We start from the raw sequence: 14,120 nt of genomic DNA, 5'->3' as shown, positions 1-14,120 counted from the left end.
ATTATTTAATTACATATTATTCTATTCATTTGAATTTCACATAACTTACCTACCTACATTGCAATATTCTTTTTACAATGGCCATCTCACCTTACTTTACTTTAAATACTTTTCATATAATGCCACTTTACATTCATTCAGTACTTTTTGCACAGTATCTGTTGTTTGTGGGTTGTATTTTTACTGTGAAATACTGCCGCTGTTAGAAGGGAATTTCCCCATTGTGGGATGAAAAAAGTAATATTTCATTTAATCTTTATTTGGAATTTTGGTGGGATAAAAAGTACTTGCTAAGGAAGAGGGTTCAATTTTTGAGATGGAATGCTATCATCACGGAGCATCGGTTAGAATGCATAAATGAAAATAGGGATCTTTACTACAACACTGGCCGTACCAATCACAGATAGGTCATACAAAGCCATGTGTTCAACCATGTTGTTCAGCTGGAGTCTCCGAGACCCCAAACAACGTTTTTAGGCCAAGGAACCCTAGCTGAAAAAGAGACGGAGCATGGTCTTCCGCGGCTGGGTTGAAAAGTTGCAACACAACAGAACGTATGGGAGAATTAGCAGAGTCTCGGTCTTTTCTTTCCATCAAGCACCTTTTTTGCACTGCACCTCACCAATGGGGAAGTGCACACTACTACTATTACTACTACTACCACACCGTATGCCAGTAAGCCTATGATCAATGTTGTGTACATTAAAAACTAATAATACGTTGTAGTCATGTTATTGTGTATATTTGAGACTTTTTAAACCATCGATCAGTAATTTGGAGGCCTCTCTACAGCACCTCTGAGGACTTCCTGTTAAAGATCTCTGCTTTACGGGGTAGCATGGGACTGGAGGCTATCCCAGCTATGTTGGCCGAGAGGCGGGGTACACCCTGGACTGGTATCTAGAAAATCACAGAAACCGGGTTGACACTTAGAGACGGACAAACATTCACACCTACCGGCAAATTTAGAGTCAACAATTAACCCAAAATGGGTGTCTTTGGCCTTGGGAGGAACCCAGAGAACCTGGAGAAAACCCTAACGTAGGAAGAACATGTTAACTCCACGCAGAATGTCCCAAACCAGCTTTTACGAACAGAACCCACTTGGTCTGAGGCGACAGTGCTAACCACTGCAACATGTCAGGTTTATCAGGAATTTGCACGAAACAAAAAGAATGTTTTGAGTTTAGAGGGCCCGGGTTCTCCAGAACCCTATTTGTGTCAATCAGTGGAAGAAAGTTAGAAAATGGTCTCAACCAATTGGCCATGAGGTTGTCAGTTTCTGTCTCTAGTAGAAAACAGTAGTGTTTGTCATTTCTCATTACTTTGGAGGCTAAACGTACTGGAACTGATATTTTCTTCAACCTTTCCTTCTACTGGTTGTCCTAACCTTAAACCCTCACCGTTTGCTCTGGCAGAAGAGTGGGCCTTTTAGTTTATGTGCCGGAAAATAACCCAGCAAATGTTCCTATAGATGCAGCCCAATGGGTCACGATTTGAAGTGCAAGTTACATGCCTGCAGAGGCTGCCAGTCCTTTCCAGGGACCCTAATGCGGTGATGAATTCTTAACAAAGAGGAATGCTATTTACTTTCTTTGCACTATAAAGCAACAACTCAGGATGCCGTAAAGCACTCAGAAAGTTGTAACACCCACTGTGTATGTCCTCATTTATATTGCAGACTTGTTCCTCTCAACAAAACCCATGAAAATAAAAGGGATCCTTTCCATAATGTTGCCTGTCACAGAAGAATGTTCTGTCAATGGCAAAATAAAGAAATGTTAGTGGATCAAATTAACAATGCACATTTGTCCAATAGGCTTACATTGCAGCCCAGTCTGTGTAACAACGTCCACACTTAATACTGGACCAATTTCAAAGATTTTGTTATTATCAGTCACTTACACACAAAAGGAAAATAGGATCCAGGTTGAAAAGAATGGTGGTTACCCTTTAATAAGCAGCTGACATTGAAGAGTCACGTCCAGTAACTTTATTGATCTGAAATCCAGACTGGGATATGAGATGCATCATACGTAAATTCCAGAAAACCATTCTGATTCATTGACACATTAGAATCACACAAATCAGTTTTTTATTCATTTATTCTAATGTTACGTCTCACAGTAGCAACAGTAAAACACAAATTTCCTCCTCTATACAATGTTGGACGATAGAGGGACGTTTATACACACGCACACACACAGACACAATTCCACCTTCTGATTAGTAGCTCTGATCTCATATACTGTATATATATATGTTTATTTTTTTAATTTCAATAATAAATTATGTACAGTTGTGTTCTAATGAGAAAAATGAGAGGCAATTACAAGAAAGACAGAGAGCGCTTGTGTTCAGCTGGGGTCAGGATCAGGGGTCGAGAGATGAGAGGCACATGTCGGCCCCTCCAGATGCATTGTGGGACGCAGCCAGAGGGAATGCCAGATGACAAGGAGGGAGAGGGGTGGTGGAGTCACCACACATAGGAGTCATCGTATCTGTGGAAGAGTGCATGTGTACATCATGTAGGTAGATTGCAGGCCAGTAACTAATGGAACTACGTAACTAATACTGCGTTCCAGACACAAGTTTTAGCCCCTAACTTACTTACTTCAAGTCACGACCCACGACTTTGTAGCGTTACAGGGAAGGTCACAACAAAGCCTTCTAGCTAGCATTAGCTAGCCGCTACTCAACGTGGACGTTAGCTAGTGCTAGCGGATACTAGCAATCTGTAGTCTGCAACATATTTTGTGCTTCATTTGTATAACCTGTAGTAGTACACAAATGTATGTGTATTAGTTTGATAACAATGTGTGGAATTACTTTACCCTTGCCTATTTATGTATATTCATTAACATTTTTTACTGTTAATCACAGGCTGAATATAATTTCATCTTCCTTTGTGCAAAACATCCCTCGGTCAGTTCTTGATCAAATTTCTTGGAATTATTTTGTGAAAAGAAAGTTTGTAAAAATGTAATTTGGATTGTTTACGTCTACATCATTGGATGAACTTTGGTTGTGGTTTTTATATAACCCGTTACCGTAAATGTTTTCTACCATACCCTCACATGTATTTTTGTATTTCTTCAATGTAATTTTTTTTTAATGTTCTGTGAAATAAATTTTTTTTTAACTTATGGCTCTCAGCATTTCTTCCACCACTGGTCACGTACTCATACAGCTCATTTGTGTGTGTGCAATGGCGTGACTTTGGGTTCAACGTGGGGGGAGTTGAGATCTCCACTGTTAAGCAAGATTTATTAAAATGTATCTTCATTCTCTGCATACTGGTGAATGTTGAGAATGTTGGGAAGGGGAAGGGAGGACGGGGAGCGTTTCTGTTGGCCAGTTTTGATCATTCGGGGGTTGTAACTAAAGTTAAATTATGCCTGTGTGCGTGCGTTTGTGTGTGCGTGTGTGTATGTGTGTGAGTGTGTGTGTGTGTGTGTGTGTGTGTGTGTGTGTGTGTGTGCGCATGTGTTTACCTTGATCTCTGGTCTCTGGTGCTGTCGCCACCAAACAGCAGCTCTGCAACCACATCCTCCTGGGTGGAACGCTTTCCATACCTGGGAGAGAGGTGAGAGGTGACCAACTATGGGGTGGATCGGGTGACCCCTCGGGGTTTAACATAAACCAACCCCAGCCACCAGTGGTGAAATGCAACAAAGTATCAATACTTTTTAGGGTGCTTTTTGGCCTTTAATGACAAGTGAGGACAGAAAAGGGGGTGACAAGAGAGGGATGACATGTTGCAAAGGACAGCGGTCAGAATTTAACTTGGGCCGCGGCAGGACGGAATGAGCCTTAGTACATGGGGCGCACACTCTACCAGGCGCCCCAAAGTACTAATACTTTTTTACTGTACTTAAGTAGAATTTTGAAATACGTATCTGTGCTTTACTTAATTATTTATACTTTGGCTGCAAATTAACCTTAGGGAAGGTGGGACTTGTGTACATTCATAAATAGTTTAAGTCGTGAAACAGAAAACTCAGGTTGGACACACAGTCTAGGTAGCTGTCTGGATTTGTCTGGATCTGTGTGTGTGTGTGTGTGTGTGTGTGTGTGTGTGTGTGTAGTGCCATTTCCAGGTCTGTAGGACTCTCATCATCCCCATGATAAGGAAAGCAGGGGTCCCAGCGAGCCGTGACTGTAGAACCAAAGAGCTGTTTAACAGAGAGCTTACTTCTTAATGTGTGTGTGTGAGTTCATGTGTATGTTTGTGCGCCAAACATTGCAATCTAATCCAACCCCTGCTAGCGCCACCTGTAGTTCCTTTGTTTTCCAATCAACCACCTGTTTCACTTCCCACTATGCCCGCAGCGGCCAATCTTACGCTTGGTTACACACATTGGGAGGTGTGTGAGTGTCTTGCCCCGTATGAAAGCACTCAAACTACTCGTCTCAGCTGTCATGCAGGGCCACACATCAGGATGTAAAATACTACCCCTCTGATAATGGTCCATCCGCAACAATACATCTTCCTGGGTCTCCACGGCTGGTCCTGCTTTTATTTGTTGTCTGTCTGTCTATCTTTTCTATTTGTCCTTCTTTCTCACTCTATCTAAACATCAGTTAGCTTTTTGTGTCTTTTGCTTAATCTTCATCCATTCTTTTATTTTATTTTTTTATTACTGGTAAATTGTGCTTCTCCTGTTATAATTACCATTATATCAGAGTCACAAAGCTACCCGACGTTCCAAAAGATAAACACCCGCCCATGTTTGTTCTTTCATGTTTCTTCCAATTTTCATTCAAATCCCGAGCAGAACTTTCATTAAATTCCCTCTGAAGCTTAACAACTGCATATTAACTCAATGAACTAAACTAAACAAAAAACGGTATCAGAACTTTGTATTTACTTTCCAATTAGCACCACATTGTAAAGGTATTTATAGAAAACTTCCTGCAGAACCATTAGGAAACTAGAAAATGCTAAATTTTTCGAAAATGTAAGTGTGCTTGCTTACATGGAAAATAATGGGAGCAAATCATGGCTGTTGGGCACCTTGTATCTCTATATATCATTATTTTATTTTATTTTCATTAATCAATGGTACTGGTCACCCTTTATGTCTGTCTGTGTGTTTTGCAAATAAGTAAACAGTGACGAGGCAATTTCATCCGACTATAACAAATGTAAGTAGCTCAATTTTATGTCTTCAAATTAGCTTTTTTTCATATCCTTTTTCAAAGCAACAGTTTTCGACATGCTAACTTTTCCACCGACAGCAACAAAATACAAGCTGAAATGTTATAAAATGACAACTGTTTACATGCAAGATGGGAGCTAAAGCAGATGTGTGTGTTTTATGTAATTGTAAGACTTGAAACCAGGGGTGGTGCATAGATATTCTATATCCACGATGTTTCACTTCCAGGATTTTTCAGATGCAACCGAAAATTCTGGCCAGTGTCACTCATTTAGGTCGGATGTCCGTCCCCTTCCTATTCCTTTGTTTTCTTCAGATCTCTGCAGGGTAAATCCAGACAACTAGCTAGACTATCTGTCCAATCTGAGGACTATGGTTACCTGGTCTTCAGATCTCTGCAGGGTACATCCAGACAGCTAGCTAGACTATCTGTCCAGTCCGAGGACTATGGTTACCTGGTCCTCAGATCTCTGCAGGGTAAATCCAGACAGCTAGCTAGACTATCTGTCCAGTCCGAGGACTATGGTTACCTGGTCCTCAGATCTCTGCAGGGTAAATCCAGACAGCTAGATAGACTATCTGTCCAATCTGAGGACTATGGTTGCCTGGTCCTCAGATCTCTGCAGGGTAAATCCAGACAGCTAGCTAGACTATCTGTCCAATCTGAGGACTATGGTTGCCTGGTCCTCAGATCTCTGCAGGGTAAATCCAGACAGCTAGCTAGACTATCTGTCCAATCCAAGTTTTCTGTTGAAGGCTAAAACTACTTCTGAATGTACACATGTTCACCAAAAGAAGTTCCATCCTGAGACTATTTAGCAGAGGCACCGTGGCTCCGTCCGGGGCTAATGCCCATGACGATTGCGATTGTTTTAAAGAAATGCCTTGCGGACTGGCCTCAGTACTGTGGAGGTGGGTCTGGCAATGCGAGACTAGTGTATAGATATAGACTGTATAAGTGAAGCCAAACATGTGGATCGCCCCTGGGAGGCTGGCTGCAGTGTAGGTCTTAACCCTCATGTGGTCCTTTTTCTATATTAATATTCTTTCCAAAAATAACATGATTGATTCCACACAACACTTTTTGGCAAGTAAAAATCTCTACTTTCATTAATTTAGGGGTGTCTTATTCAATTTTATAGCATTAAAAAAAAATTGAAGTGGTTTTGCAATATTAATATTGTTCAATTTTATTCTAAATAATTTCTCTTTTCTAACTCAAACATTAGGTATAATTTCCTATAAACAAAGTTTGTTGATTCCAAAAATAACTCAAAAACTCAAGTTAATAACTTAGTGTTACGTAGTGTTAAACATCAAAAAAGTGACAAACATTGAACTTTTTTTCAATGTTTGTTTTTCAATGTTGGTCAAAAGTGTTGAAAAAAAGGACAAAAGAAATCATTGATAAAAAAGCGTCAACAAAAGTGATTGAAAAATGTCAAATCAATTTCCCCCCAAAGATGGTGTCTGTCATTGTAGTGTTCACTCTTTTTGTAGGTTTGGTTTTATAAGTTTTTTGATGGTATAGAAACGCAGTGAAACACCATGATTGACAGCTGTGATTGACTCCTGATTGGTTGGGTGAGTGTATGGGTCACTACTGCACAGACTTGGGCTCCAAAATTACAAGATGTGGTGCTTGTATCCGGTATGTTTTGGATTAAATGTTGTTCAGTTGCAGAGAGTGGCGACGCATTTTCCACCATTATGTACAGTCCGTGGTTGAAAGCAACTGAAACTAATAAAAATACCAGACTCAGATTATAAATGTCCAAATTAAAAACTTGTGGAAAGTACAATAACTCCACCAGTTTTCGGACTCTTTCGGAGGAATACAGAGGATGATTCTCATGTCTGGCACTTGACTCCCCAGATCCAACAGTTTCAATAGAGTGCCCCGCCTAAAGCTGACAGCCATCACACTCCCTGGCATTTGATTGGACAGCCAAACCTTCATATAACCATTAGTTACCTTTATTGCATGTGATATGTCTTCATCAGCAACTCCCCAGAGAAATGTAAAATCCTTTTTCTTCTGAACCAGTTGACTTCCCATGGCATCATGAGGCTTCTTTAACCCCAGGATCTAAATATCAACGACCTATTTGGCTTTCATGAGTAAGATCATGACTCCAGACTTGCTTAAAATCAAAAGATATTCATCTTACAATTTACGTTCCAGCGACGTTTATACCTGAGAGCAGCAGGCCTCGGCTCAGGCCCCCGCTAACCAGATTTGTGCTTCTTTCTTGGGTCCGTCTGTACCGGTTTTATTGCTCTGGTCCCGTTTGATTTGGAGAGTGGCCTGTAATCTAATCTACTGAGCTGCCTTGTGAGGAGTTTGGGGGGGGAGGTGGGGGCTGGGGGTGGTGTTTATCACACATTGACGGAGCTTTGGGCTTCAGTACAAGTGGGATACTTATAGAGCTTTATTGACTTCAATCAAAAAAAAATGAAATCCTGTTTTAGCATAAAAGGCTAATCCCATTCAGCTGCTGTTAGACGTTTCTTAGCTTTTAAATACATTTTGTTGTGTTTTTCATCAATTCTACCATTTCTAGTTTCACTTGTAATGTTTGCAGTGGTGGCCATAGTGACAATTATGATTCAATTTAGACACGTAGATCAAAAATGGGGTACATTATCTTAAACTAATTTTTAAATTTGGTAAGTCAAATCCTCCTTTGGAGGATCGGAACAAACATCAGGCTGTATCAAAAATATTGTAGCATAATGATATTATAACAAAACCTAAAATATAAATCCACCGTCCCGAATTATTTTTGTACAGTCCCTAAACCTAACCCAAGAGCTACACCACTTTAACGGCACTTTTCTCATTTTGGATTAACTGCTCCTGTCCCTACTGTCATTCGTGCCGATCTTACACTGTACACTACACAAAATGACTGTTCAATTGAATTCCACTGCAGACAAATTCTCAATATTGGAACGGAATCCTGAGAGACTTTCAGGAGTTAGGGAGCAATCCTGTTGCATCAATCTTTTGGTGTAAGGTGGTTGTGAAACTCAGTCCCCTTCTCAGTCTTTTTCCCATCTTGATGTTCTGACAAAATCAACCGTGTTTGATATTATCGCTTTAAGTCTTGGTGAACTTAAATAGTAGTCCTGCAAATAGTGAACCGGCGAGATCCCCAGTCTTTACAAAAACGACAGATGTCTTTAGAGGTGAGATGGTGTCAGACTTCTGTCTTTCAAAGTCTTTTCCATTGTGTGGTAGGCATTAGCTGTCTAAACTACAGATGTACAAAACGTAACAGAAAACCTGTGTTATGTATGTGTGTGTGTGTATCAGTATGTACTGTAAGTACTGTGTGTGTACACACCTCTGCCTGGTGATCAGATTGATGTAGTGTCTCAGGGCGGTGTAGTACTTGGCCAGCTCTTCTGGGGGGGCATCCTCCCCGGGGTTCTCGGGTTTGGGAGGGTAGGCGTCTGCGAGTGTCCCCAGACACACCAGCACACACAGCACTACGGCCACCAGCATGGTCCACGGCTTCAGCATCACGGCCATCTGGAACCCAGGAATGAACGAATGAACGCCAATACAACAATAAGCACGCCCATTTGGGATTTGTGGTAGTTGTAGTGTGCCAAGTGCTTCTCTTTTTTTTTTAGGCATGTTGTGATGAAACTGAATCAGTTGAAAATCAAAAGATTTCATCATGTTGAGACAATAAAATGAATCAGTGCAGTCTACTTTTGATTTCACTTGTCTTCTTAGTTCATTTATTTGACGAGACTATTTTTCGATTCAAATGGTTATTTTCATGTGGGATTTTTTTTAGAAATCTAATGATAAATGTTGTTGTTTAACACAAAATACAATTTCAGTTGCACTTTTGATAAGAGAACACGTAGGTTGTTTGGCATTTTTCATGTAAAAAAAGGAATGCTTTTCAGTCATTTGTCTGCAGCTCATTCTGTTCAAGAAATGGTGCATTGTATCGCATCGTGGGACAAGTGTATCGTACCATCCCTATTTCCCAGGTTGTTTCCCATCACATGAGGAAAAAAGTTGTGAAAAGGTGTTGTTGAAAAACCAATACGTAAAAGAAAAGATCACCTCCTCACCCAGATAATTGCTTGAATGAATCCATTACACCTCAGAAAACGCAAAAGGAAATTGAGATTAATGGAGGCACAAAAGGTGGATAAAGACATTTTCTCTTTCTTTTCTAACGAAGAAAACATGTGTGTCAAACTTCCCCTGAGGGGCGCGGGGGGGGTAACATTTCACTAGGAAATGTCTGCTCAGTCTTACATTGACTGACAACTAAATAAAGGTGTGTGAAGAAGCTAAATAAGTCAATATGTATGATGGTCTACAGGCTGTAGACTTGCGTATGGCCACACTGCCCTGGCTGAGTGCTGATTGGTTCCTGAGGAGGATGGAGGAATGGATCGACTCGGTTGGAGGAAACTCATTTCACACATCATCAGGGAGTTGGATGGTTGTCATGAAACAGACATAAACCACGGCCGTACGCTGCATACGCCAGCTGTCTCCTGCTGCTGCAGCTGGATTTACTTTGTAGTGTATTATCAGTTATTTACTAAAACATGGCGTTATAAACACTGAATACTATTATTATTAGTGTACTTTGTACAGCTGACTGTTTATAGTTTCTGTAATCTCAGCCTTTAGGGTTATTACCACCTAAAGAATATAAAAAAATTGAATAAAAAAATTAAAAAAGCAAAATATTAAAAAATAGACACATTTAAAAAATGAAACATGTAAACAGTTTTTTTAAATAATATGTATAAATAAAACATTACATTAACAATAAAAATATACAAACAAATAAAATAATTAAAGATTAATAATAAAATTATTTGCTAAATTAAATAACAGAATTATAAAAATATAAACACTAGGCCTACATAATAGCAGTATTGTTGAAAAAAAAACATTATATTAATAGTCAAAAAGTATATTAATAATAATAATAATAAAACATTGCACCCAATAAAAAAAGCCAACTGAAAGATAATGTCCGACTCACTGGGCTGACTGCTGTGGTTGCGCTGGCCAATCATAAGCTTAGCTTTAGTCTCCTCTGAGACCGGTGGAAAGGAACTCTGGCCAGTTCTCCAAATGAGCCAGAAATCTGTCCCTCAGCAGCGCTTCCACCAAACCTTCCACTCCATCCCTACCTAGGTTCTGCAGGTTCTTATGGGACATTTTATGTGGCAAAATTTGATTTATTTCCATGGCTGCAGACAATATTTTCTGATTTACAGAGTAACCACCCAACTGTAATCTCTTTATAAAAAACGTTTTGGTTTAACAAGTCAACAAAAAGAAACGAGAACTTTGAAGCTGGCTTCATCTGATGTTGACATTTCTATTCTTGAAGTCAGTGCATTTGAGTGTGTTTTTAAAAAGATAATGCATCTTTGCATATTTAACATACCATTCAAGAAAACGTGTAATTACAAAAGAATTGGCCTAATTTCAGCAATAAACTAGGAAAAGTTTCACGATAATATCCAAACTTGACCCTCTTCACCTACATGTGTCTTAAGTAAAAGATCTGAATACCTCCACCGCTGCGTAGATGAAGCACCTCGTTTTATTGATCAAACCCTCAGGCAATAACAAAAAGTGCTGCATGTGGTTTTAATTTCACATGATTCTAATGAGCAACAGGTGCAGGCCTATGTCATCATTTGGCTGCTCTCTTTCTGCTTCCAACACTGACCTTTCTCCTAATGCACAGCTACACCCCCTTCCATGTTTCTACTAGGAAATGAAAGTGTGACTGAAAATATTATATTATAATATAATAATGGAGCCTAAAGGAGGAATAGAACTCCTTTACTCAGCAGACGACTACTGAAACACAAATGCTGAGCTACTTGTACTTCTAAGTACTTCAAAGTCTTTTCATGCCACGTTCTACTTCCACTCCGCTACATCTCAGACAGAAATATTCTACTTTAGTTACTAGTTGCTTTAGTTACTAGTTACTTTAGTTACAGGTTACTTTAGTTACTCCACTACGTTCATCTGACAGCTTTTGTTCCTAGTTACTTTCGTTCCTAGTTACTTTAGTTCCTAGTTACTTTAGCTATTCTACTACATTCATCTGACAGCTTTAGTTCCTAGTTAATTTAGTTCCAAGTTACTTTAGTTACTCCACTGCATTGATCTGACAGCTTTAGTTCCTAGTTACTTTAGTTACTAGTTACTTTAGTTACTCCCCTACATTCATCTGACAGCTTTAGTTCCTAGTCACTTTAGTTCCTAGTTACTTTAGTTACTCCCCTACATTGATCTGACAGTTTTAGTTCCTAGTTACTTTAGTTACTAGTTACACACTGTAATTTCTAACATGTGATGTATTATTCTAAGTGACACCAGCCAACAGTACGGCGGCCTCCAGGTCCAGCTGAGAGAATTAGCGGATTAATTAAACACTCTGTTGATAGACAGAACTGTTTTGGTCCAGTTTCTAAAATCAGGATTATTCTGCATTGAGTACTTTTACATTGACAACTTTAAGTACATTTTCCCGATGATGCTTATGTGCACAGTATTTTTGACAGAGTGGTTCTAGTACTAGGCTCGGAATGATTCTTCCACCGCTGGCGTTCTTCCAGCCATGTGTGCGCGGATGTGGTGCGCAGCGCTGTCCGCGGTGCTAAACGCAGCCCGGCTGCGCCTCGCGGACATCGAGGGATCTTACTTTTGAAACGGAATGCACAAACACAACCTTCGGATAAGAAACACGAGGCCGAGAATACAATTGGAAGAGGTAGTCTTAAAAACATTCTTTTTTTTTAAAAAGTTTTAAATTACAAACTGCGCATCCTGACATACAAAAGGAAGAAAAGTCTTGGTCTGTCTGCAAGTTGTGAACTTTTTGAACTCGGTACTAAAAGAATCAGGACAGGCTGCATTTTATTGTGTGCAAAAGTTGTAAGAAAAAAGGCATTTTAGGCTAAGGAAACATTTGGAAATAGGAGGGCTTTAAGTCGCCTGTTGCTCACACAAGTTTCACGCGTCTTCCCTTCCTAACGACGCATACAGTACAGAGTGTTGCGTCTTTCTCACCCCTTCGTTAAATGGGTCCGTGAACAAGAGTGAGTGTGCAGACTTACTTTGAGAAGACTTTGAAGGCAGCAGGTGGGAGTGTTTCTCTCACGGTGGTTTATTCTTCTCTGTTGTCAGATCAGATGTGTCTCTGCAAGTTGCTGCACCTTTGCTTTCAAACTCCGACACAGCTGATTTATATAGTCTACCAGCAGCGGGGGAGGGAGAGGGTCACACCATAGCGCGTACGTGATTGGGTGCGCCTGCGTTTGTGTGCGTGCCTGTGTGTGTGCGTGTGTGAAGCAAAAGGGTGGGTGAAGTGGCCAAATGCGTCAGATGGTGATGCTGATGGAGATATTACGCATCACACAGCCAGTCCTGTGTGTTTGACAGAGTTAACAGATGACATTTTGGGCCTTGACACCAAAAAGATGCATCAGCTTTGGAAAAAAAAGAAGACTAAGTGTATTGTGGATTTGAATCTGCTTCCTCCTGAACACCCAAATTGGGTCCCGACCATCATGACCACTTGCTGAATTGTCCTTTTACAGCCAGTTTGCAAAATCTCTACCACCTCTAGCAGCACAATGACCTATGGCCCACCTAATAAGAAAGGAGAAATAAAAAACAGTGAAACATTCGTAAGTTAAGGCGTAAGTTATGATGACAATCGCATGACATTATACATATGTTTCAATATGGAGACAAAGAAATGGACCCAAAATAATGGGAACTCTGCACGGCTGTGGAAGGCGTGGTACCATATGACGGGTTGAAGGTGTTTCTGGAATTGATTTCTGTGAAGAATGCAGCTTCAACCCTTTCACACTATTAGTATGGTGTAGGCGCCCCTTGGATTCTCATCAGAGATTATTTGAAAAAAAAAGCAATAACTTGACTGTGTAGTATTTTTGTTACGTAACTATGAGTATATTTATTTATTTTCATTAGATTAGATGTGGAGACTTTAGCCTCTGTACTTAAAGTGCCTGAATTTGAATATTAGATTTAAAAATGATGGCACATAACTACAAAGAAGTGTAATGTATTTGCTCTGCCGGTGTTTACACGGCAACAGAGAGGCTCCATGACTAGAGCTGTCACAATTACAACTGTTGCTATCCATTTAACATTATGTCGCTTTATGGTGCCTTGTTACTGTCCTGTTACATCCTGCTACGCTCTGCGTTGCCCTGTTACTGTCCTGTTAAATCTTGCTACGCTCTGCGTGGCCCTGTTACTGTCCTGTTACATCCTGCTACGCTCTGCGGTGCCCTGTTACTGTCCTGTTACATCCTGCTACGCTCTGCAATGCCCTGTTACTGTCCTGTTACATCCTGCTACGCTCTGCGGTGCCCTGTTACTGTCTTGTTACATCCTGCTACGCTCTGGGGTGCCCTATTACATCCTGCTACGCTCTGGGGTGCCCTATTACATCCTGCTACGCTCTGCGGTGCCCTGTTACATCCTGCTACGCTCTGCGATGCGCTGTTACTGTCCTGTTACATTCTGCTATGCTCTGGGGGTGCCCTGTTACATCTTGCTACGCTCTGGAGTGTCCCGTTACATCCTGCTACGCTCTGCGGTTCCCTATCACATCCTGTTACGCTCTGAGGTGCCCTGTGACATCCTGCTACGCTCTGCGGTGCCCTGTCACATCCTGCTACGCTCTGCGGTGCCCTCTTAAATCCTGCTACACTCTGCGGTGACCTGTTACTGTCCTGTTACATCTTGCTACGCTCTGCGGTGACCTGTTACATCTTGCTTCGCTCTGCGGTGACCTGTTACTGTCCTGTTACATCCAGCTACGCTCTGCGGAGCCCTGTTACTGTCCTGTTACATCCTGCTACGTTCTGCAGTGCCCTGTTGCATCTTGCTACGCTCTGGGGTGT

The 14,120-nt window shown here is 40.8% G+C and overlaps 1 protein-coding gene across 1 annotated transcript; it reads right to left on the bottom strand.

Moving 5' to 3' along the window:
* Positions 1-2,112: 2,112 nt before the first annotated feature.
* On the bottom strand, positions 2,113-12,436 carry pyya (peptide YYa). Its single transcript, XM_034894971.1, has 4 exons — positions 12,297-12,436; positions 8,513-8,700; positions 3,495-3,575; positions 2,113-2,501 (listed from the first exon to the last, which is right to left on the bottom strand). Exons 2-4 carry the CDS (start codon positions 8,698-8,700, stop codon positions 2,477-2,479), a joined length of 294 nt encoding a protein of 97 aa, XP_034750862.1. The 5' UTR covers positions 12,297-12,436; the 3' UTR covers positions 2,113-2,476.
* Between the last annotated feature and the right edge of the window lie 1,684 nt (positions 12,437-14,120).

Source organism: Etheostoma cragini, chromosome 15 (genome assembly GCF_013103735.1).
Source record: "Etheostoma cragini isolate CJK2018 chromosome 15, CSU_Ecrag_1.0, whole genome shotgun sequence".
NCBI lineage: Eukaryota > Metazoa > Chordata > Actinopteri > Perciformes > Percidae > Etheostoma > Etheostoma cragini.
This window is presented reverse-complemented; position numbering and strand designations above follow the sequence as displayed.

Excerpts from the sequence above, each read along its gene's own strand:
- pyya (XM_034894971.1), bottom strand. The coding sequence starts at position 8,700 with ATGGCCGTGATGCTGAAGCCGTGGACCATGCTGGTGGCCGTAGTGCTG. Across the intron at positions 3,576-8,512 it reads AATCTGATCACCAGGCAGAG|GTATGGAAAGCGTTCCACCC; the intron begins GTGTGTACACAC and ends CCTCTCTCCCAG. Across the intron at positions 2,502-3,494 it reads ACCAGAGACCAGAGATCAAG|ATACGATGACTCCTATGTGT; the intron begins GTAAACACATGC and ends ACTCTTCCACAG.